This window comes from Borostomias antarcticus (assembly GCF_949987555.1).
Source record: "Borostomias antarcticus genome assembly, chromosome: 14".
In the NCBI taxonomy this organism is placed as follows: Eukaryota; Metazoa; Chordata; class Actinopteri; order Stomiiformes; family Stomiidae; genus Borostomias; species Borostomias antarcticus.
The window spans coordinates 22,557,123-22,581,199 of record NC_140247.1 but is presented as its reverse complement, the minus strand read 5'-3'; the positions used below and the strand labels follow the sequence as shown (position 1 = coordinate 22,581,199).

Here is a 24,077-nt window from a genome sequence, read left to right as displayed (position 1 = left end):
GCAGCTTCCTTATGTAGCCTATCCAAAACCATAGCACATTTGAGGACTTATAATAATAATAATAATAATAATACATAATAATACATAATAATACAACTTTATTTTACCTTCCATTCAGAAAAAAATAATATTGTGACAATAAATTACTAAAACCTCAAATTAGAGCTAACACCTACAGTATGTGAGGGTAAAATATCCTATTTCAACCAGTAGGCCTTTAGAAACAGGTGCACATCAGATTAATAGCCAACCTCGCTCGCCCACTCCTCTCACCTCGGCTGAACGGTGAGATAGGATACGCATACGTTTTCTACAGAGCACGGCATTACAGATATGACCGTCAAAGCTGTTATTTAAATAAGTGGTAAGTATTTAATTATAATATTTACCCCGTTAATTGCAGTTAAGTTACAGTTGGAAAATACCTATTTACAGTATGTTACAGATATATGACACAGAAGAGGCCATATAATATGTTGCCATAGGCTCCATATTTTGAAGTGATGAATAGGCCTATATGGCTGCGCTGCGCTTAGATGCCAGTCAGAATCAGTCTCATATTCTCAAACTTGCTACACGGTCTGAGACTTGCCGTGAGATTTGGTCTCAGTCTCCTCTCACGCCCAGATTGATAAATGCTGAACTTGGTGTGGAAATGACCGTACGCCTAGTATTTCGTTTGTTTTAGTCGTACGATTGCTTAGTAAATGAGGGCCAAGAAGTACACGTGAAAGAGTGATGGGCTGTGTTGACTTTGATGAAGAAAAAGCTTTATTTCAAATAAATCAAAAGAAAGGAAGGAAAGGAATTCCAAATAAATCAAAAGAAAGAAGTGTGTGTGTGTGGAGTCTTTGAAAGGGGCCTTCCCACTTCCCTGTAAGAATTGAAGGTTGCGCAACAGAGGCCAGGGGATGGACAGACTGAGGAAATGCAGAGAAGACTTCAACAGAAAACAGGAAGCGGGATAAAGAGCACATTGAGATTGGTTTCTGGTTCCTCCTCGTGGTCTCTGATGACGTACTGAGTGGCCTTGAAAAGTCCTTGTTTTCAATCTACTTCAAAGATTCTGGCAAGATAATGAATACAGTATATCTTTATTGAAGATCATGATTTTGGCATTATTTCATCTTTGGGCAGAATCACATGAGTTCAGCAAAGAAAAGGACAAACAAACCAGGCAAAGCAGAGCAGCTGGTAGAATCTAAGATACCTTAGGAGGCCTCCATCACCACCCTGTAAGCTCCTAAAACTGAGCACTCAACAGTGCAGAGATTTTAGTATGAAAATCAAAACACAGCAGACAACAACAAACTAGTCTGCCTAGGGGCCCTGAGCTGAAGGTTCAAGGGGCCTAACTATCTTGAAATGCCTTTGTTATTAGCGTAACTCAGAGATTAAGGCAATAAAATGCTTAAGTATATCTGTTGAAGTTCATGATTTTCTGTCATTATTTAGTCTTTGGGCAGAATCACGTGCGCTCAGACTGTACAGTGATTTGGTCAGCAAAATACAGGAGGAATCTCTTTACACTCAGAGAAAAAAGTGCTGTGTAGAACAACTGTCCCTCTCGTTGAACCCTCTGTTAAAAGGTCATATGACCATTTTAGGTTCCAAACAGATCTTTGAGAGGATTCTATATGGAGTCAAAAGTTATATTTAAAACCTATAGGGTTCTAAATGATCTGAAAAGGGTTTTAACTGGAACCTTTTTTCAGAGGGTTCCTCCACGGGAACAAATGGCCAAACATACAGTAACACCTCTTTTCAGAGTTGCATCTACTCTAAAACACTAAGGAGAAAATACAGATACAGTACATTTATTGATTTACATTCGAACTACAGTATATAAACATCTCACATTTCTCTCATTTATTCATAACCACATAAGAAGAGCTGACTACATACAGTAACAAGCTTCAGTGTACAGTAATATTTCTCAAATAGCTTTAATGTCTGTCTGAAAAGGACCATCACAGTTGGCAGTATAAGCTGTATGCTACATTTCAAGCCCTAATGCGAGTTTCAGAGCATCTGGAAATTGAAGTTACAGTCATGTTTACTTCACATTCCCTGCTTTATCGAGACATTGCCTACCAGACCTGGGTTATGTGAAACTCACTGCTGTGCTCTATGAACAATTGGAAGCGTGTCACATGTTGCCATCGGTTACAGCCTGCAATCGTCATGACAGGGTCACGCAAAGACTCCTCTGACTCTGAGCTGTGAAGCACATCTAAACCCTTTTCAATGGTAGATTTGACCACATTGTTCCAGCAAAGGACTGGTGTGGAGAGTCCATCATATATAGTCTCACTGTCGACAGCGTTAGAAAGACAGGAGCTTGGCAGTTGACCGCTATTTTCCTGCTTCCCCTGAAAAGCCACATAACATTGAAAAAAAAAAAAAATATATACAGAAGTGGACCTGCTGATGAGTGTGAACAAGAAATCCACATAAGTATCCTTTTACTGGAAATGAATAACTGTATTACTATGAATGCAAAATTAATGCAAACTTGATCTCATGTACACAGAGAACAGCAGTAGAAATCATCTGAAATCATCAGTAGTCTTCCTGATTATCTGAGTTCGGGGTCTAGCAAGTCATTAATGACATGCCTCCATCTGCTGTCTGCCTGCCTGCCTGCCTGCCTGACAACCAGGCAAAGCAGAGCAGCAGGTAGAAGCTAAGCCAGCTTAGGAGGCCTCCTCCTCCTCCACCACCCCCACCCCGTACGCTCCTGGAGCTACGTGGGCGGCGGCCTGTCCGCCCCAGGGACCCTCAGCAGAACTGGTAGTTGTTGGTCTTCATCAGCGGCTGGTCCTCCTCCTCCGGGTCGCGGACGCCCTCGCGGGCCTTGGGCGGGTCACACGGCTCCGGACGCTCCTCCTCCATGTCCAGCCGCGGGACGTCGGGGTACATCGGTCGCTGGGAGAGGGAGAGTGAGAGAGAGAGGGAGAGAGAGGGAGAGTGAGAGGGAGAGAGAGGGAGAGAGAGAGGAAGAGTGAGAGGGAGAGTGGGAGAGTGAGAAGGAGAGGGAGAGAGAGGAAGAGGGAGAAGGAGAGTGAGAAGGAGAGGGAGAGTGTGAGGGAGAGGGAGAGAGAGGGAGAGAGGGAGAGGGAGGGAGGGAGAGGGAGAGAGAGGGAGAGTGAGAGGGATAGTGTGAGGGAGAGGGAGAAGGAGAGGGAGAGTGAGGGAGAGAGGGAGGGAGGGAGAGGGAGAGAGAGGGAGGGAGAGTGTAATGGATACATTTAAATGAGTGTATTCTCTGCTCAAGACATTGTCTCTTATAAAGTGCGCTGCTGTCCTGGGTTTATTGCCCTGACCCCACTATTCCAAGGCATAAACAATGCGTTATGGCAGGAGACCTCACCAGAGGTCCCCTCCTCCCAGCTATCTTTCATCTCTGTAATGTTTACTTCAGCTGTTGACCCTCAGACCTAGCCTACTCACTGATAATTGGCTAGTGAAATTTTTGCATATGCAGGTATGGTCACACCCACACTGTTTATAATGCTCTGTTTTCATGATAATCTTCTAAAGCTCTTGGTGGATGTTCCTTTTCTCTTTGAGCCCGACTTTGCAAACTCGTAAACTATTTGGAATAAAAGTAACCAGCTTGGACTTGCAAAGATGAACCTTGGCATTCTCGACTACTCTTTTCTTAATTATTAGAATAAATCTATAACAAGAGAGATGATGAGCTTTAGCTTCAGACTGGCCACCGTTTTTTACCTCTTACGTAATTGTGATACTTAATTGTGAAACTTAAATGTGATACTTAATTCGAGAACTATGCATTTGTACATAATCAGATTGATCAGACAAACCTTTTTGTACATAATCAGATTGTAATGCTATGATGAAACAATTTACACCTTTAATAATAGAAGTATTTCTTTTGATTTACATTGTAGATAGATAGATAGATAGATAGATATGATACTGCGCACTAAACATCTCCCTTGTTAATTCACCAGTAAAGCATTGTATGAACCCATGTGACCCCATACAAGAACACAGACTAACAACCTTTATGAGGCCACAGGCTCCAATGCAACAAAGTGGCCTATTGTAACTCTAGCAGAGGGCCACCTCCACGCCGCAGGCCTCACCTGATCTGCTGGCTCCCCCAGAAGCCGCTCTATCAGCTGGATGACCTTGCTGAAGGTCGGCCTCTCCGTGGGTTGCAGGTTCCAGCACATCCTCATGATGTTGTACCTGAGGGAACAGCCTCACTGTTAACTTACCTCAATGCGGTCACATTCACGCTTAGTAATATCTACAGTGCTTTCTCAGTGCTCGTTGGGAGACTCTGAAGACTCATTTGAATGCCTGAGTGTGGTGTGGAAATCAGTGGTAAGCCTGGCATACCCCCCGAAATCCCAATGCATTTTTTTTATTTCTTAATTACGTTGTATCAGACTGTTCTTGTTTTTATTTTACTTAAAGGACAATGCTCTTTTTTTGACAACCTGGACCTTATTTACGACATATTATAAGACGTTTGACTCACCGAGATCACTTTGGTGTAGTTCGGAGGCATGTAGAAGAAATTTAAAATCCAGCGCGAGCCAGTATATCCATGTAATGGCGGTGGTGGGGGCACTGAGAATGCAGTTTCTAAAAATCTATTTTCTGCCGTGAAACGGTTGTTTTCATCAATCTGTCTTTATGAATCGCTAGTTGTGCTTACATAGAGCGTAGGCCTGTTGTGGTATTTCACATGCCTCTGTAATATGATCTTTAGAAACGTCTTTAGACACGAAATAGCTTCCTCACTTGCTCCAGCACGCATGTGCACAGCGTGCTGGAGCAACGATTGCGCGCTGTGCGCATTAGTGCTGGAGCAAGTGAGGAAGCTATTTCGTTTCGAAAGACGTTTCGAAAGATCATGGCATGTGAAAATGACAACAGTTATGCTCTATGTAAGCACAACTAGCGATTCATCAAGACAGATTGATGAAAACAACCGTTTCGCGGCAGAAAATAGATTTTTAGAAACTGCATTCTCAGTGCCCCCACCACCGCCATTACATGGATATACTGGCTCGCGCTGGATTTTACATTTCTTCTACATGCCTCCGAACTACACCAAAGTGATCTCGGTGAGTCAAACGTCTTATAATATGTCGTAAATAAGGTCCAGGTTGTCAAAAACGAGCATTGTCCTTTAACTGCATGTCCTCTACATAACTTAACTGCATATTCAGCTCTCAATTTTGTCAGTGCACACAATCACAACTCTGAATAAACTATTGCCATGTTAATAACTCAACTTAATTCCATAAACCAGTTCTGATCTGGTTTACAGATGTAAGAAATTAGTATTAGCCAGTCAGATGCTACATTCACTAAACTGTGAACTAACCCTGAAGTAAACTCAACTGTGATTGGTCAAATTACCTGAAAAGGGGGCAGATATAAGCCAAAATGGTTTTGGCATCTCTCCAATCAAGCAATTAAACGTGCTTTATAAATAAAGTTGACCAATCAAATCTGCCAGAAGCCAGTTTTCAAATTTTCCATCCAATCAAATCTTGTCATGATTAATAAGCCCACCTATAGGCCTATATGTTTATCTAATTCTTGACCTCGAGGGTCTTTATTGGCCACACGTGATCACACAACACACACACACCAGGGGCAGCCAGGAGCAGTGGGCAGCCATCATTCATAGCACCCGGGGACCAAGTCCAAGTGCTCAGTCCAGGTCCTGGTCAGGGACCGGACTGAATATGCACCTGCATGTTTTTCTTATTGTGTTCTTTGGGAGGAAACCGTTGTGAACACGGGGAGAACACGCAAACTCCGCACAGAAAGGAACCGGAGACCTTGCTGTGAGGCGACGGTACTAGGTACTGCTCCACCTTGTTATACCATCATGTAGGCTAGGCTACTCTATATATTTGTGTATTTACAGTATGGGATTAATTGCATATTTTATTGCTGCTTTCTTGATCAGGCCTTCCTCGTAAAAGAGATCTCGCATCTCAATGTGACTTCCTGCTTAAATAAAGGCTAAATGAAAATTTTAAAATGGCGGCGATGCAGGCTTACAGGTGTAGGGTGTAGGGTTGCAAAGGGACGGAAAATTTCCGGAAACTTTCCGGAAATTTACCATGGGAAGTTAAGCTTGGGAATTTTAGAAATGTTGACCTTTTTTGTAGCCTATAACAGCTTTTTTCAGCATTTTAAAATTTGATTTTATATAATTATTTTAGGATTTTATCCTGTTTTCATCCAATTTGGTAGCCAATTGACCCTGACATAGTATCTAGTTACCCCCTACTAACTGTTGAGGATTTATCATAAAACCCGGACGGTCGGCAATGTGAAAGTGAGGGACCACTCCTTGACTATCTCAGCTCACAAACATAGGTCCAACACTAGACAGTTGCTGTTGTGTGAAAAACTCTCTAGCCGAGATTAAACTAACCACCCTTGGGGAGCGGAGGCCCAATAGACCGCTCCCTCTGGGGTCTGACCATACTTGGCTCTGACGAGACCACTGGTTTCTAGTGGGCAGCTGCACCAGAACACAATGCATTAGACCGCTACACCACAGCAGACCCCTATAACAGGGAACTTAAATGTAGCCTAGTTGGGGGGAAAACTGCAATTCTAGATCTTGCAGCATGATCTTGGTTAAAACAACCTGATTTAATGCAAATTCAGTAGAATTTCAACCCTGTACTGTGCATTCATCCATCACATGTGCAGTGCATTCTTTCATCACATGCACAGCTAATTCCAAGCATCCTTCACACTAAGAGGGCCGTAGAATCAATTTAAGTCCTACTCTCAAATAGATTTAGCAAAAATCTTTAAAAAAATAAAATAATTAGAAATGTTTGCCTGCATGTGTGCTTATGACAAAACATGTTTACATTTATGTCTGCTTATGACTAGGTAAATACAGTTGGTATAAATAACCCCAAATTCCCAGTTTATTCCTGTTAATTCCCATAAATTCCTGTTAATTCCCTTAAATTCCCGTTAATTCCCATGGAAAGTTTCCAACTTTGAATATTCCCAGAATTTTGCGGAATCCCCTAGTAAGGTGCTATTTTGGACATGTAGTCCTATTTGTGGTCTGTCTACCATGAACCTGAAACATAGAGACCCTAATTTCACCCTGAAACATAGAGACCCTAATTAATTGTTCCAGTGTAGAGCTAGCTGCAGTTTTATGCATGCTCTCACTGGGCTACAATGGAAGTCTATGGGGCATATGTAAATGGCTTTTAAAAACTTTTCCGAAATCTTACCAGTCTCAGAATGCTCTCCTGAATAATATTCTGAACATTTTTATCTGTGGGAGCAGTGAAAACAAGCACCAGGTGAATGCTTGAGTCCAAGTCTTGCAAAAAATTTAAAAATATTTGGATTGTGATACGTTTCACAGGAGAGCACACTGAGACTGGTAAGATTACAACCTCTCCTTCCCATCACAAAAAAAGCATATTTATTATCATTTTTCCAACAGATTTAAGGGGGCCGCATTTCCTTCCATTGCAGCCCAGTGAGAACCTGCAGACAAACTGCAGCTGGCTCAATACTGGAACGATCAGAGAAATGGTCTCTATGTTTCAGGTTCATTGTAGACACAAATAAGGTTAATGTCCAAAATAGCACACTACCCCCCTACAAAATGACAATATCACCTCACCACTATAGGGTAAACTGCAAAGCACATAATGTTAGCAGTATCGAGATGTACTTTTTCTTCCGGTATCTAGATGGATATAGTACAGTACGGTTATTGTGCCACAGACAGAGCTGCAGCCTTCACAAACCCCTCTCCTACTCCACTCACCGTGCCCTCCGGGGGTCTTTGCCCACCGTGAAATGTGCGGTAAAATGGAGGCCTGCCTGCCGCTCATGTGGTTAACAGGCAGAACTGAGGCCTGACTCACAGCAGCAGGACAGATGACTCAGGCTCATGCTCCCCGTCTCTGTCCTCGTCTCTCTCCCTCATCCTAGATCAACTGCTATTCTGGGTGGTGTGACGGCTACGGAGGATCAACACAACACAGATGTACAAACCTCTGAGATATCAGAAAACACACTCTGTCTTTCGCCATACTCTGGGGTCTTCCAGAAGTTAATAGCTTTTTTTGTTGAGTTGTGACGAAAGAGAGAACCCTCAAACCGATTCATCTCTAATCAGCAATAATGACACTGTTAAATGTGTGATGTTTCATGGCTTTTTTTTTTTTTTATATTGCAAAAAACAGTCAGATAAGAGCTCTTTGTTCAGCGCTGCAAGGACACTGCAATAAAGCACAGATAGGGATCCCTGAATGAAGCTTCTGCTGGCCTGTCAGAGGGGAAAGCACTTTTAATTGTATTTCTAAATCTTGAAAACAACTTACATCTCCGGGGGGGCGAAGTCTGGCCTGGACATTTGATAGCCGCATTTAATCATCTTGTAGAATCTGTTGTCGACCAGCATACTGGGGTATGGACTCTTACCTGGAAAAGAAATACAATCGCTGTAGCTAATAAGCTCATTCAACAGACTATAGAGATACCGTAGACATCATCCAGTTTTAGCTTATTTTTTTGTGGATTTGTTAAATGTAGCGAACTAGGTTCGCTAGCTAGCCAGGATGGCTAGCGGACTGCACCGTAGCTAACAAACATATCCCAGCAGGCCGTTCGGCCTATGTTCTGGGCCAGAAATATTAGTCTAAAAAAGCACTGTTACAAACTTTATATTTTGTTAAATATGTGGTATCCGAAATTTTATTGTCTAAGGAAATAGTTGTTAGCTAGTTTGATAAAGCAACAATGACAGAGAGCAACCATGGGAGTAGTGTTGCGCATACTCGGATAGGTGGAGAGTCAACCCGGGATTTTCCACTCAGGATTCTGAGTAAGTAGAAGGTTGGAGGGCGTATTGGAATGGCCAAGACAGCCGGGGGTCGGATTGAACAAATCGCAGAGGAAATTGCGGCTCTCGAGGCAGAGATCAGGTGACTGGTCACTCTTCCGGGGGAGAGCAGCGCGGTGTGGACTCAGAGAGGTGGAGACCTGTGCCAACCACTGAGTCAGGTAGACACGCTGGGTACTGTTACCCACGGGGCAGTGTACCGGGGGTAAGAAAAAGCCTTACCTTCGCAGGCCTCCAAAGGAGTCTTCCTGCCGCAACCAGACCTACCCCCGGGACCGGCTGGATCTCCCAGACCTTACAGACCTTCTAGACCTCCCAGACCTTCTAGACCAGGGGTGTCAAACTCATTTTGCTTCAGGGGCCACATAGAGCCCAATCTGATCTCAAGTGGGCCGGGCCAGTAAAATAATAGCAAAATAACCTAGAAATAACGTCAACTCCAAATCTTTACCTTTGTTTTTCAATATTTCAATATTATGCCTTAATTTATCATTTAGCCTATATATGTGCATTATAACTCACAGATCACAGTGGATCTACAAAGGCACAAAACATTTATTCACAGATAGGCCTATGGAACTGAAAAAATGGCATTTCACTTTGATTAAAACAACTTGTTTATTTTAATGTACAGTAGATACATTTTCACATCTGACCACCTGAACTGACTCACCACACTATGCACAAACTAAAGTGGGAGCTATGAAGAACGTTATCACCCTGCCTTGTAAATGTATTAAATTTGTACATTTCAAAAACCCATAAAAGTGATAGCAGTGCATGAGCAATAGAGTTACACCAGACAAAACTATTTTGTGCTGAAGCTGCTGACTGATATTATACTGCACAATGTTCATGGTCTTTAAATATTACATTACCACAGTAAATGTTATTTTTAACAGAACTGTATTCTTCAGAGTGCTCTCATCAATTGCAACCGAAAATGCAACAAATGACTTGACTTTGTGATTCATTTGGCTGTCCAAGTCTGCCGAGAGATCTGAAATTCTATCTGCGACAGTGTTCCTCGTTAGGCTAATGTTGGCAAAGGCCTGTCGCTTTTCAGGGCACACGATTTCTGCAGCCTTCAGCATGTTTTCACGAACTCGCCCTCAGAAAATGGCTTGGATCCTAACATTAACTCGTTAGCAATAAGGTAGCTAGCTTTCACCGCTGCATCACTGACCTCTCGGCTACGGGTAAAAACAGACTGCTGTTTCTTCAGACCCACTAACAATTCATTTATCTTCTCTATTCTCAGTTGTCCTCGCAAATGGTTGTATTTTTCACCATGATGAGTCTCATAGTGGCGTCGAATATTATATTCCTTGAGCACTGAAACTTGCTGATTACACACCAAGCACACAGGTTTCCCTTTCACTTCTGTGAATAAATAAGAATCAGTCCATTTTTCTTGGAAAACTCTGCACTCTGTGTCAACTTTTCTCCGTTTTGACAAAGACATTTTGGTAATGACGGTGCAACCGTGGGTAATTTTGACAACAAGAGCTTAATAACGATAAGGCAAGATTGCCAGATGATTCTGGGCGCGTTGCTGTCACGTGCTGTTTATTTCCGGATCTCTCGTTATGTCAGTGCGACCTCTGCTGGACAAATTTGGAATATCTGTTCCTTTTTATTAATTTTGGACGTCGTCTCGTGGGCCGGTTTGAACCATCTGGCGGGCCGGTTTTGGCCCGCGGGCCGTATGTTTGACACCCCTGTTCTAGACCATCGTGGAAGGAGATCATTGTCGAAAAAGACTCTGATGAACTGCCACAAGTCCATAGTGACATTGATGAACGGCAGATGATTATAATGACTCTGATGAACTGCCACAATACTCTCCCTCCTGGCCAAGCTCCGACCCCGTAACAAGCACCCCGCTGGTGAAGCTAGGTCATTATGATGGGAGGAACCCCTCTAACTGGGAGGTTTTCCTAGCTCAGTTCCATCTAATCTCTGATGTGTCAGGATGGACTGAGAACCAGAGTCATCAATCTAGCCGCAGCTCTGGAGGGGGAAGCCAGCAGGCGCTCCTAGACCTAGACAGGGGAAGAATATCCTTGGAGACATTGACTAACGCTCTGGGCCGGCAGTTCGGCGATCACCAGTCGCTGATCAGCCTCTAGACCAGCTCCACTCAAGGAAGAGGCGAACTCAGGAGAAGTTGGGGATCCTAGCAGCCGACATCCACCGCCTCGTGAACCGGGCATACACTGATATGCCCCCATGCAGTGCCTTGTCATGGACTACTTCCTGCAAAGTCTACAGCCCCTTTGTGTCCGGCAACAAGTGTGACTCGCCAAGCCGGCCACAATCGAAGGAGCCTTGCAGACTGCAGAAGAACTGAAGGCCCTCCTAGCCAAAGAGGGAACAGCTACGATGACCCTGGCCCCACGCCATCAAGTATGGTCGCTACAGGAGGGCAAAGAGGAACCTCCCAGGCCTGTGCAGGAAGCCCAGATAGAGGGGCCCCTCTAGTGCTGGTGCTGCGGATAGCCAGGGCACCGAATGTGAACAAGCCAGAGGCCACTCCCACCGACCACGACCGAGACCTCCTTACCAGCCAAGATGAGAGAACACCCCCCAAGCACCAGCCACAACCACCCCGTGTCGGGAAACGAGCAATGACCGGCCTAGATGGGGATGGACCGGCCCATCCTCCAGATGTTGGACGGGTTGGCCCGGGCCCCAGCCTCCATGTTCCTGGCAAGCTGAATGGTAAAGACTGTGTTGTCTTGGTGGAGGCCAGAGTGCTGTCATCAAGGGAAGGGGCGGCTTAGCCCTGGAGGTGGGCGACACGACAGTGTGGCAGGACTTTTGGCTGGCAGATATACAGGAAGACTGCATCCTGGGCATGGATGCCCTGGGGGCCATAGGTGCCATTACACGGGCGGCTGGACCCCAGTTGGAAGATGGCAACCAAGTGCTGGGGGCCCCTACCTGTCACCAGGTACCCAGGGGCGGTGGAAGTGAATCCCGCCTCTGGTGTCCGGCCCCAAGTCCTTGGGCAGATGTCTCGCCCGAAACAGCTGCTGCCCTGGAGGAGCTATTCCAGCGGAGCGTGGAAGGCTTAAGCCTAGAAGAGAGAGAGCAACTGCGAAGTCTGCTGGTGGAATACAGACACCTCTTTGTCTCAAGTGAGCTGGATTGCGGATGCACCAGTCTGGTGCCGCATCAAATAGACACTGGTGGGGCAGCCCCAGTCTGCCAGAGAGCTCCATCTCCCCTTGATGAAGTTCAAGGAGGCAGGAGGGACGATTGGCGAGATGGCGGCTGCAGGCATCATCGAACTGTCTGATAGCCCATGGGTGTCTCCTGCAGTGTTGGTAACCAAGAAAGATGGATCCCTGTGGTTCTGCGTGGACTATCGGCGCCTCAAGGAGCGTACTCGGAAGGACTCCTATCCGATCCTGTGTATCGAAGAGACTATGTAGCCAGTTCCAAGTGGTTCAGCTCCCTGGACTTGAAGAGCAGATACTGGCAGGTGGAGCTGGACCAAGCAGCCCGGGCCAAGACTGCATTTACCTTTGGCCGAGGACTGTGGCAGTTCAAGGTCATGCCATTTGGCCTCTGTAACAGCCCAGCCACCTTTGAACACCTCATGGAGCGTGAAGTGTGTGGTGTACTTGGATGATCTGCTGGTGCATGTGGCTACCTTCGAGGGATCCCTCTCCAATCTCCGATTGGTGCTAGATTGCATCAAGGTGGCCAACCTACGGCTGAACCCAAAGAAATGCAACCTACTGCAGCTGGAGGTGCAGTTCCTGGGACATGTCTTGGGGCCCAAGGGAATCTCCACGGATCCCACCAAGGTCAAGGCAGTACAAGAGTGGCCCACTTCCACCTCCAGGACAGAGGTGAAAGGTTTCCTGGGGCTGTCTGGCTACTACTGCCGGTTTGTGCCTGCCTTCTCCAACAAAGCCTGTCCACTCAACCAGCTAGAGAACTACCCCGAGTCACCACCACACCCCTTGGGTGACTGTGATTCCCTCGCCCCCAGAACTGGACTGGCCCTAGACGAAAGGGCACGGGGCGAGAGGGCTACCTGGAGAAAGTGGCTGGACCCTTCCGCCTGGGATATGGGCTAGGCCAACTGGACGTTGGAGTTTTTAGAGGAGGAGGTAGTATAGCGAACTAGGTTCGCTAGCTAGCTAGGACAGCTAGCAGACTGCACCGTAGCTAACAAACATATCCCAGAAGGCAGTTCGGCCTATGTTCCGGGCCAGAAATATTAGTCTAAAAAGGATTGTTACGAACGCTATATTTTGTTAAAAGATATGGTAACAGAAATGTTATTGTTTAAGGAAACAGTTGTTAGCTAGTTTGATAAAGCAACCATTACTGAACATCCTTTGCCATTTGATAAGGTCCCGGCTGCGAGAGTGGAGGGGCGGGGGGGGGGGGGGGGGGGGGCAGCTAAGCTAGCGAGGGGGAATGCTTTTTTTTGTAATTAAATGTTTTTTATTTTCCAACGACAGTACAGACAGAAACCCCCCACTCAGGGGGGCCCTTACACATGGGATGCATGAAAAATAAAACAAAACACTACAGGCATAACGGAGTAAATAACAATCAAATTAAATTAATAGGTAAAATAACAACAACGTGGGCCTAGTCATGAGAACATTGTGCAATTAATAGCTTCTTCACATCAATAGTCCCTTGTCTCCACATTTGAAGGGTATTAGGATTGGCTCTATTAATCCTGGCAGATGAAAGTTCTAGGAATGGAATATCAAGGTAGTAGTTCAGCTATTGAGCGAGGGGGAATGCTACTGACTGTACCCTTTTGACGTGATAAGCGGAAATAAACATGAATTACGGCATGCGTAAACTGTCTGAGGAGTCCATCATTGGTCCACGTTACAAGGAAACATATCATTACCGACCCTGGGGACAGCACATGCAAGCGTCTCTGAATACGAGGCATATACTGTACAGTATGTGTAGGCCCACTGACCTAGAGAGAAGATCTCCCAGAGCATGATGCCGTAGGACCAGACGTCACTCTGCAGCGTGTACACGCAGTCAAAGATGCTTTCTGGAGCCATCCACTTCACTGGCAGACGGGCCTGTACACACAGAGGGAAGGGAAATGTCAGTAGAAGTGCAGATAACTTGACATAGCCTAGCTTGGATATGCTGTTGTTGTTGTAATAGGTTTACTCACGTTTCCCTTCACCACATAGTTAGAGTCGTTCATGATGTCACGCGCCAGTCCGAAGTCACAGATCTTGGCGACACGCTGGTCAGTTAGCAGAACATTTCTCGCTGCCACGTCTCTATGGATACACTGAACACACAGACACAGCCATTCAGTAAAAGACAGGCCATAAATAACCTACATAAGAACCTCTGTCCAACCATGACATCATGAATGGTGAATTAGGACCAAAACTGTGTAGTTTTTGAAAATGTTGCTTTGGGCAGCAAGCAGAAAAATAAGTCAACCAAGAGCAATAAGCCTGTACTGTTCATCTTCACGACTACACAGTCAATCATCTTCCCTTGCATAGCACATAGAATAACTGTTTCTGTTTTGTACAATACCTGTACCTTTAATATACCATGATATATATAAAAAAAAAGCTGTGTAGGCCTATAGAGTGCCTAAGCGGAAGCAGGAAGAGAAAAACAGTCATGGGACCTTAAATCATAAAAAAAATGAATGGTAGTGAACGGCGTCAGAAAAAGTATTTCTTGATCCCGACTGAATTGTGCCATGATCATCACATATGATATTTGTCAATTTAAAACATAAATTTTACTAATCTTAGTTAACTCACAAGCTAGCGAATATTAGCTAGCTTACATTACACTCATTTAACACTCACCAAAACCTTGTAAAGACGATCTCGCATGCCAGCTCTTACAAATCAAATCAAATCAAACTTTATTTGTATCGCACATTTCATACACAGTGGCAACACAATGTGCTTTACATAGAGCAATGGGAGGGTGGCCATAGGTCCCACCCCTACATATTCCAGAGGGAAGCAAAAAAACAGTTTCACCCGGGGGCCAGAAAAGTGAGCTGTAAAAATGATTGTCTGACCTCCTTCAACGAGACGATCGAGCAAGCTCCTGGAAAATGTTTGTCTATTGGCTAAGAACATATACAGAGCAGTAAACATGGGCTAGATACTTCATAAGAAAGACATGACTAACAGGAGAGTGCACAAATAGTTACAGAGAAGTTGCCTACATGGTAGGCCATTATGTGTTAGCTATCCCTGTAGTCTCTAATATGATGTTAAAGGAGTAGTAAAGGGAAAATGCATGGTTAGCCCTGTTTTAAGGTTACTTATGATCATATACAATGGTTCAGATCAAAACGTTGACAAAACTAGCACTTTTGAGAAAGTCTGATAATTGCTCTACAACCGTTTTGGTCATACAATGGATGTGGGTGGGCACCGTGAAAAATCATTAAAAAAACATGTTAAACTCTCAATTTCAAAGACAAGAAACTCACAAGGTGTTAGTTGGCGTTCTGACATATAATTCGCCATAAAGTAAGATTCTAGTTCATCTGGAAAGTTAAAAAAAAAAAAAATTAGCACAGAACTATTTAGTCGCAGCACATACGTGTAAACTTCCGCAAACTAAGTAGCCTAGCAACATAAACAATAACAATAGCTACCGTTAGTAGTTCCGCTTCCTGAATCCCCTCTGCGGATTGATCTACACATCTACAATGGTCGCTTCAATACAAGTCAATGGATTTCATAAAATGATCAATAAAACCCTACAGGATTCATACTTTGCAGCGAATTCGATGTCAGAACACCAACGGACACCAATTGCCCCCTCGGTGAGCTTCTTGTCTTTGAAATCGAGAGTTTAACATGTTTTTGAAAGATTTTTCAAGGTACCCACCCACATCCATTGTATGACCAAAACGGTGGTAGAGCAATTATTAACTTTCTCAAAAGTGCTAGTTTTGTCAACGTTTTGATCTGAATCATTGTATATGATCATAAGTAACCTTAAAACAGGGCTAAACATGCATTTTCCCTTTACTACTCCTTTAAAGTGAATCATATAACAAAGCACAGTAAGTACTTAGCAGAACAGGCTTATAGAGAATGCCGCAGAACTGACTAGCTCTCCTTTCGCATTCCTGCAGCTCTCAACATGGCCAGACTAATAGTGATCTTCACCTCTTTTAACTCATTCTGGAATAAGTGCTTTACAGTATTACAACAAACTGCAACTTTCTTGACTTGCAAAAGTATGTTTAAAATTCACAAACACCATATGTGATGGTCATGGCACAATTCAAACGGGATCAAGAAATTATTTTGTAGTTATTTGTTTATCGCCATTGACTACCGTACATATTTTTTCTGAATTGAGGTCCCATGGGACAGCCCTTCCTGCTTCTGCTTAGGCACTCTATATAATGTCGCTTAGTTCACTCACGTTCTTGGCAGCCAGGAAATCCAGACCCTGGGCCACCTGGTAGGAAAACCTCAGCAGGTCATCAATGTCCAGTGGCCACTCCGCCATACCGTCCTCGCAAACAGAATCTGAGGGAACATCAGGAGCCAAGGGAACTCTCAGTGGAGCCGGGTTGAACTGATGGCAATAAGCAGTAGCTAAGCCGAGACTACTAATGTAGCCCCTCCGTTTTGGCATGCCCAGGGAGCCATTAGATCCCGGGTCTCCCGTTTGGGAGGCAGACGCGCCAACAGTTGCGCTCTTGGAGGGACTGTCAGCACTCCTTTGAGGCAGTGCGTTTCCACCAGCTACTCTCGCGTTTCACTCGGTTACACTCACCCCTCCAAACTCACTCCGCACCACTGGGCATGCTACATGCGTCACTCGGTTACACTAAGACTAGCGGATGTACAATGGGAGGCAGAGGGCGGTGATGGATGGTTTACCCAGAGAGGCGTTGACAGGCTGGGGAAGATTGGGCCTCATCTCCAGGTAGCTGTCGGAGCACACGCTGGAAATCCCACTGTCACTGCAGGAGGAATGGTGGAGTGGAGGTGGGGAGTCCATTTTAGAGAAAGAGATACAGACAGAAAGATTAAAAAGAGAGAAAAGTGAAGAAGTAGCGAGAGAGAGAGAGACATGGAGTAAGACAAAGATTATAGACTGAAACCAACTTGTTTGAGTAGTATACTGTACATTTCTTCTTTAAACCTGATGTTTTACGGTCTGGTTTGTACCTTCTGATGAATTGTTTCTGGACAGACAAGTTCTTGTAGTCGCTTGTCTCCTCAACAACACCCGGGATGTTCATGACCAAGGACAGGAAGGTCTCAGCCTTCTGGCGCAGGAAGTTCAGCAGGTCACCGTGGCTACAGTACTCAGTGATAACCAGCACGGGTCCTGGTCAGGGAGCAACGCTGTTTTGGTGAATAAAAACTCTTGAAACAAAAACGCGAGACAGTTGTGCTTTTAGACTGAAAGCTCTCCGAAAGTATACCTCCACGAGTGCAGGCCCCAAGCAGATTGACAATATTCTTGTGTTCTCCAAGATGGCTGAGGATCTTCAGCTCTGACATAAGAGCCTCTTTCTCATCTGAGTAGGCACTACCTGCAGAGACACAGAACCATTTGATTGATTGGTTGATTGATTGATTCTCAGTTATGCCAGTCTAGTTTGACTAGACTCATTTGATTTTTTAAGAGTACGGTGCCAATGGTCCAGAGAATATGTTTAAATCAGGCCTACAATCTGACCTTTCAGCATCTTGACAGCCACGCGCATCACGTTGTCCTCTTTTCCCAGGCCGTAGGCTTTGGCCTCCACCACCTTCCCAAAAGCCCCAGCTCCCAGGATCTTCCCTGAGCACAGAGGACAGAAAAGGGAGAAATACAATATTACTGGATTAATTAATTAATTTATTGCGATCTTAGGGTCAAGTATATCCATCAAAAGTGGTAACTGTCATTTTGAGGGCTACAGTAAGGCCGTTCTAGCTCCCTATTTGATGAGAGGCCACAAACCTAGCTTCAGCTTGTCCCTGGGAAACTCCCATTTGTCGTTGTATGGAAGCTGGGTTGGGTCAATGAAGGTGTAGTTGTTGCCATTAGTGGCCTCAATGATCTTCCATCGGATCTCATACCTTGGTTTCTGAAGAAGGAAGGAGGGAATTTCTGTGACTGAATACGATGATATTCATGATGACGATGATGTTGATTCCCCGTAGATAGTCATTAATTAGTTTATTGAACATTTATAGACGGACAATTCAAATAAATACTGTAGTTGCATCAAGATTCTATAATGAGCCCCTAATGAGCCTATAATAAATTAAGGACTCCTTAGGACTTCTTATGAGTAGTTCCCGTCTGCCCTACCTGTTTGTACTTGTAGAGCAGGATGAGGAGTAGAAGGAGAAGCACAGCCAGGACACCTGCTGCACCCTGCAGGGTAATGGTGTTCACCTTATCTGGCCAATTAGAAAGGGGAGAGAGGGTCAGAGCGGCCAATGACACAGTGGCGTGCAGTGTGGCTATATCCTGAACTCCAGTCACTATCTGTGTGTATAGTATAATGATCTGCGATGGAATGTGGAAGCAAAGCAGCTGTAGCCACTTTAAAAGAAAATGGATTAATCAAACGGAATAAACACACGGTTCTTGCGAGACGGAACGTTTGTGGCCTCTTGATCGACATCAAGTGTCATGAGGATGACACCGTGACCGCCATGAATCCTCACCAGAAACCTCCATGGCGAAAGTATCGCTGCCAACTCCGACCAGATTGAAAGCCACGCACTCCACGGTCATCCTGCGGTTGGACGGGCCCACGGTCAGGACGCTCTCGACCTCGACCGCCCCGTACTCCTCCTTCTGGACCTTGAAGGTGGGCGCCAGGAGAGGGGCGGACATCTGTGCCCCGGTGGCGTTCTCATTGCAACTGGATCACAGAAACACATTACGTTATAGCAGACTACCAAACTATAACTATTAACCATTAACAAACTATACAAAATTGTTCTCCATCATGCGGACTGAAAACGTACGTGGGGCGGATGCCGGAACACTTGTACCAGAGGATCCGGGGGGCGGGGTAGCCGAACGACTTGCATGTGAGGGTGGTGATGTTCTCCCATCTCACCACAGCAACCGGTCTCTCTGTCGACCAGAAGACCAAAACATTCCTTAAACAGTAGTCTACAACTCACATACGGTTGCTGTCTTGAGAGACTGAAGATGCTCCAGGAGAGTGTCCAAGGCGATGTGTGTGATAAATAGGATTGGGCATCAAAAACCAAACCAAAATTTGAATTCCAAAGGAAAATTTGAATTTAGATTCTGCGTATTGGTTCCTAAACCAATTTCACTTGCACTAGTTTCAGTTAGTACCTAGTTAGTAGAGGTCAAGTTAACCTTAGAATAACTACCCCTTATACATAGTTAATAGATCATCCACAAACTGTTAATTAATGAGTTAATAATGATGTGTTAAACATTTGTTAACAGTCAGTTAATGATTTACAACTATCCCTTATAAATAGTTAATAGATCATCCACAAAATGTTAGTTAATGACTTATTAATGACTTATTAAATGTTTGTTAATAGTTGGTTAATGATTGAAAACTATGACTTATAAATGGTTAATAGATCATGAACAAGCGATTAGTACTTAACTACTTACTAATGACTTGCTAAGTATTTGTTAATAGTTAATCCACCTACAGTTGGCCCCATCTTGCCTTCCATCAGGAGACCCATCAAGTCATTAGTAAGTAGTTTACTAATTGCTTATTCATGGTGTAGTTTTTAATCATTAATAAATTATTAATAAACATTTAACATGTCATTAATAACTCATTAACTAACAGTTTGTGGATGATTTATTAACTATTTATAAGGGATAGTTGTAAATCATTAACCAACTATTAACAAAAGTTTAACATATCAATAACTCATTAACTTACCGTTTTTGAATGATCTATTAAGTATTTAGGGATAGTTATTCTTAAGTGTTACCGAAGTCAATTGAGAATACGAACATGACTTGTGTGACGTTTTTTTAATGATTATTTTTCAAATACAATGTTCTTCTGTGAAATAAGCATATGGCCTGTCTTGACCCCGCCCTTCAAAGAACCAGAATTAAGAATCGTTAAGACCCGGAATCGAAAAGCAGAATCGGAATCAGAATAGTTGAAATCCAAACGATGCCCAACCCTAGTGATAAACGTGCGTACAGTCCACATGTTTGTGCGACGTTTGTGTAACGTTATGTGATTTCTATGATGCGCGCCTCCAGTCCTCACTTACGGTACATCTGGACGTGGAATGTTATGGAAGCGTTGGCTCTGGTGCTCCTGGCGTAGAAGGTGTACTGGCCCTGCTCCTCCGAGTTCATCCTCTTCAGCAGCAGGGTGGCAGAGTACCTGAGGCACAACAATCACGCAACACACATGAACACAAAAATGAATGACAACATGCAACTCTCAGCATCCAGTTATACCGTGAATAAAAATAGTCTACAGAAGCTCAACTGACTACCATAAATATTTCACAAACAATCTGCCGACGCTTACCATAAGTACTGTAAGTACATTTTATTTATATGGCACTTCTCACAAGAGAGGACTAACCCCATGTTGCTGATAGGGGAGTTTCCGAGGATCACCTGGAAGTTCAGATAATACTAAAGCTAATCAAAAGAGGATGTGTTCTTATTCCTGGGGACTGACATGGGGAACTTCCTCAGAGACAGACAGCGGCTCTTCCTACACTACAGTGACTTTACAGTTTCCTGACCCTTTTCAGTGTCAGATAAATTTGAAAACGCAGCTTCAGCTCAAATTGTGCTCAGCTTTCCCATCCTGCTATACCCTTTAAACATTATCTAACTCTTAATGTTATGAAACACCATGTGAAGATGTTCTTCCATGTACAGTAGAGGTTCGACCATAGTGTGTCTATCCACAGTCATCATTCAAAATGTTCTAGCCTCAATAAACAAGCCTAGGCTATTGTACTGTGCATAGAAACTAGTCACCTGGGGCGGACTTACCCATTAGGCAAATGTAGGCAATTGCCTTGGGCCCCACAAACACCTCATAAATGTATAGTTGAGAATTATTTTATAAACCTTTCACTAATAATTATTCCTTTCTAAAAATCCATAGGTTAAATGGCGTCAGAATGTCTAATTCATGAGTGTCTCTGTCAGCCTTACTCTACTCAAAATAGTTAATTTACTGATATCTTATTATCAGCAGCATTGCTATCTTTAGTAGATGGGCTAGTATCAGTGTAATACTATCCATTCAAGTAAATCCAGACAGTAAAAAGACCAGTCATTTTTAATAAGGATTGAAAAAGGTGGAGAACAAGGGATGTTTAGGGCCCAATGTATGTGTTTGCATTGGGCCCCAAAGGGACTAAATCTGCCCCTGCTAGTCATTGTATATTTCTCATTGCATCACCTTAATCACCACGAGGTACAGTGTAGGTTTTAGACACCTCTACCATTTGCTGTACAGCATCATGATATAATCCTATTCCCATGCTGCTATACAGATCTAACCCTACCAGATGATATACTGTACAGATCTAACCCTATCAGATGATATACAGATCTAATCCTACCAGTTGCTTTACAGATCTAATCCTATGATTTACAAATCTATACCTATTAGATGATACACAGATCTAACCTTACTGGATGATACACAGATCTAACCCTACCAGATGCTATACTGATCTAACCCTACCAGAGGATATACAGATCTAACCCTACCTGTTGTTGTATCTGATGAACGTGTGCTCCTGGGAGGAGACTTTGGGGGAGGTGGGGGTTTCCCACCCCTGTGCGGTGATTTGGGGGTAGGCCTCAACCAGCACGCTAAGCACCAGGTCTTCCCCCTCGTTCACCTCCATGAACAGCCCCCGGTGGGGCAGCTTCGGGGACAGCTGGGGGGACAGGCGGAGGTACGGGTCATCTGTAGGAGGGGGCCATGAAGGAAGATTAGCTTACTTGGTGACACTATCTGGAGGGGCTGTCTAAAGATGATCTGTAGATCACATTGATACAGGTCCAGGATACGTGTAGTGTTTCGTAGCGGTGTAACAATATATCGTGCCGCAATATATCGCGATACAGAAACGTCACAATACGTATCGTCAAGGTGAAAGCAATATCGTGATATGTTTATTGTATATCAGTGAACGCTGGCTACACAACACTGGTAACAAACACGTCTTTTGTCTCTAGGCCTATCCATGATATTACAACAGTTAAGCTCTAAATTCACAAAGTGTAGTGGAGTAGAAATGTGGAGAAATGCACTATTGGTGTGAACAGCAGCGCTACTGCAACGCTTCACTCCTGCCCTTAGTGTATCGTATCGTATTGTTATCGTCAACCCAATAACGTGTATCGTATCATATCGTATCGTGAGATTAGTGTATCGTTACACCCCTAGTGTTTCGTCTTGTGTCTCTTGTCTTGTCCAGGTGCAACCGACTGATTGACTTGACTGATTACCAACAGCGCGCACCTGTGTTAAGAGGTGGAGCTGGGCTATATAGGTGGCAAAAATGTCTCAGCCCAGTCTACATGCACCCTGTTTTTGAGTTGACCACATTCTTTTTATTTCATTCATGTTGACCCTTTCCTTTTTCTTATTTAATTTAGATTAAATAATAATAATATATTTTTACCTGCATCATACATGCATCTGTTTTTTTACCTGCATCATACTGTACCTCCGTGTCAGGTCCCTCATTGTGTTGTGGCGTTTGAGACGGTCGTAACATATCAACAAATATGTAATGAACTATCCACTAACCCGCTCATGGTCTTAGGATATCATCAGTGCTTACTGTCACTGTACTGTACTGTACTTACAGTCTTTATAGTCTATTGAGACCCTTGATGGCTTATGGCTGTAATCTGGCCTGAACTCTTCATGAACATCATAAATCCTTCCTGAACAGATTTAGATAGCAGCTCTAGTACAGTAGCTCACCTACAACCAGCAGGTTTGTGGTGGAGCTGTTGACTCCTGCCTCGTTGGTGCCCATGCAGGTGATGTTGCCTGCGTCTGCATGACCCACAGCAGGGATGGTCAGGATGCTCTCTATGTCCAGACGGTTGGATTTAGAGTGGACATTCTCCTCTATGATGCCTGACTGCAAGAAGAGAGAGAGAGCAAAATATTTTTTATTATCTTGTTTTGAGATAACATCTTAAGTTCATTGTTTTATATTGTTTACGATGTTTGCTATGTAAACCATGGCACCGCTGTAAATGAGACCTTGGTCTCAGTGGGCTCCGCTGGATAAAACAAGCTAAAATAATAATAATAATAATAAAAGTTGAGGTGTAGCCTTCTAGTAGAGCAGGTGCGGAGTTGATCATGTCTCTGTGATGATCGCTTACTTCTGTCTCAGTCTTGAAACATTATGTCTCTGTGCCTTTAGACATGAGTGCAGCTACAGTAGCCCACTGTTCTAACTGATAGCCTGCAGAAATGGGTCTCTAGCTCCGCATTCATTTAGAACCTATCCAACAGAGAATATTTTGTCTTCTTTGGTGACCTTTCCTCTGCTTATTCTCAAATCCCCCCTTTCCCTGGGGATTATTAAACTTCAAATTTATCTTATCTTAAGAGAAACATTTTTTCTGGTGTCCCTCGAGGCTACATTTTGGGTCCTTTACTGTTTAGTCTCTTGAAGCTGCAGTAGTAGTACATCTCTGAAGTATGATCAGGGAGCACGCCAGCTGGATCGATTTGTAGTACTTATGATACACAACTGTACATTTCTGGATCACCCAATAATGTCAGCCCTATTTAGTAAAATTAATTATGACCCACACTGGAAAATGTTCATCTCTTTTATTTAATCTTCAAAAATGATATTTTCCATTATAAATTATAGTTATTTCCGACCAAGTAATTTGATTGGACAAGAGGTACTCCATGAGTGCTGATAAAGAGTGTAACCAAAGAGGATATAATGCAAAGAGTAGACACTCAGATCATTTTTTGGGAAACTGTACATCCAGTATAATGTTCTGTACCTTTATTTCTGCAAACAACATTTCGATCCGTTAAAATCGTCTTTAAAAAAAACCCTGAAGATCTTAACAGAAAACAACCTGAAGAGGATCTTAACAAATTGGAACATTGTTTGCTGAAATAAAGGTACAGAGTTTTACACTTGAGTGGGAAGTCCTTTTT

General features: G+C 43.8%; 1 protein-coding gene across 1 annotated transcript in view; it reads right to left on the bottom strand.

The window, feature by feature from the left end:
* Positions 1–2,781: 2,781 nt before the first annotated feature.
* Positions 2,782–24,077, bottom strand: part of csf1ra (colony stimulating factor 1 receptor, a) — a gene marked incomplete at both ends in the record, with an annotated part of 30,707 nt that continues 9,411 nt past the window's right edge. The window contains 17 exons of the mRNA XM_084448637.1: positions 2,782–2,928; positions 4,116–4,221; positions 8,379–8,478; positions 13,866–13,977; positions 14,076–14,198; positions 16,331–16,437; positions 16,795–16,877; positions 17,086–17,248; positions 17,346–17,456; positions 17,603–17,707; positions 17,870–17,996; positions 18,224–18,315; positions 18,586–18,785; positions 18,892–19,003; positions 20,158–20,273; positions 21,632–21,833; positions 22,863–23,025. Coding sequence (XP_084304763.1) covers positions 2,782–2,928; positions 4,116–4,221; positions 8,379–8,478; positions 13,866–13,977; positions 14,076–14,198; positions 16,331–16,437; positions 16,795–16,877; positions 17,086–17,248; positions 17,346–17,456; positions 17,603–17,707; positions 17,870–17,996; positions 18,224–18,315; positions 18,586–18,785; positions 18,892–19,003; positions 20,158–20,273; positions 21,632–21,833; positions 22,863–23,025 — 2,169 coding nt within the window. The remainder of the gene's footprint in view (positions 2,929–4,115; positions 4,222–8,378; positions 8,479–13,865; positions 13,978–14,075; positions 14,199–16,330; positions 16,438–16,794; positions 16,878–17,085; positions 17,249–17,345; positions 17,457–17,602; positions 17,708–17,869; positions 17,997–18,223; positions 18,316–18,585; positions 18,786–18,891; positions 19,004–20,157; positions 20,274–21,631; positions 21,834–22,862; positions 23,026–24,077) is intronic.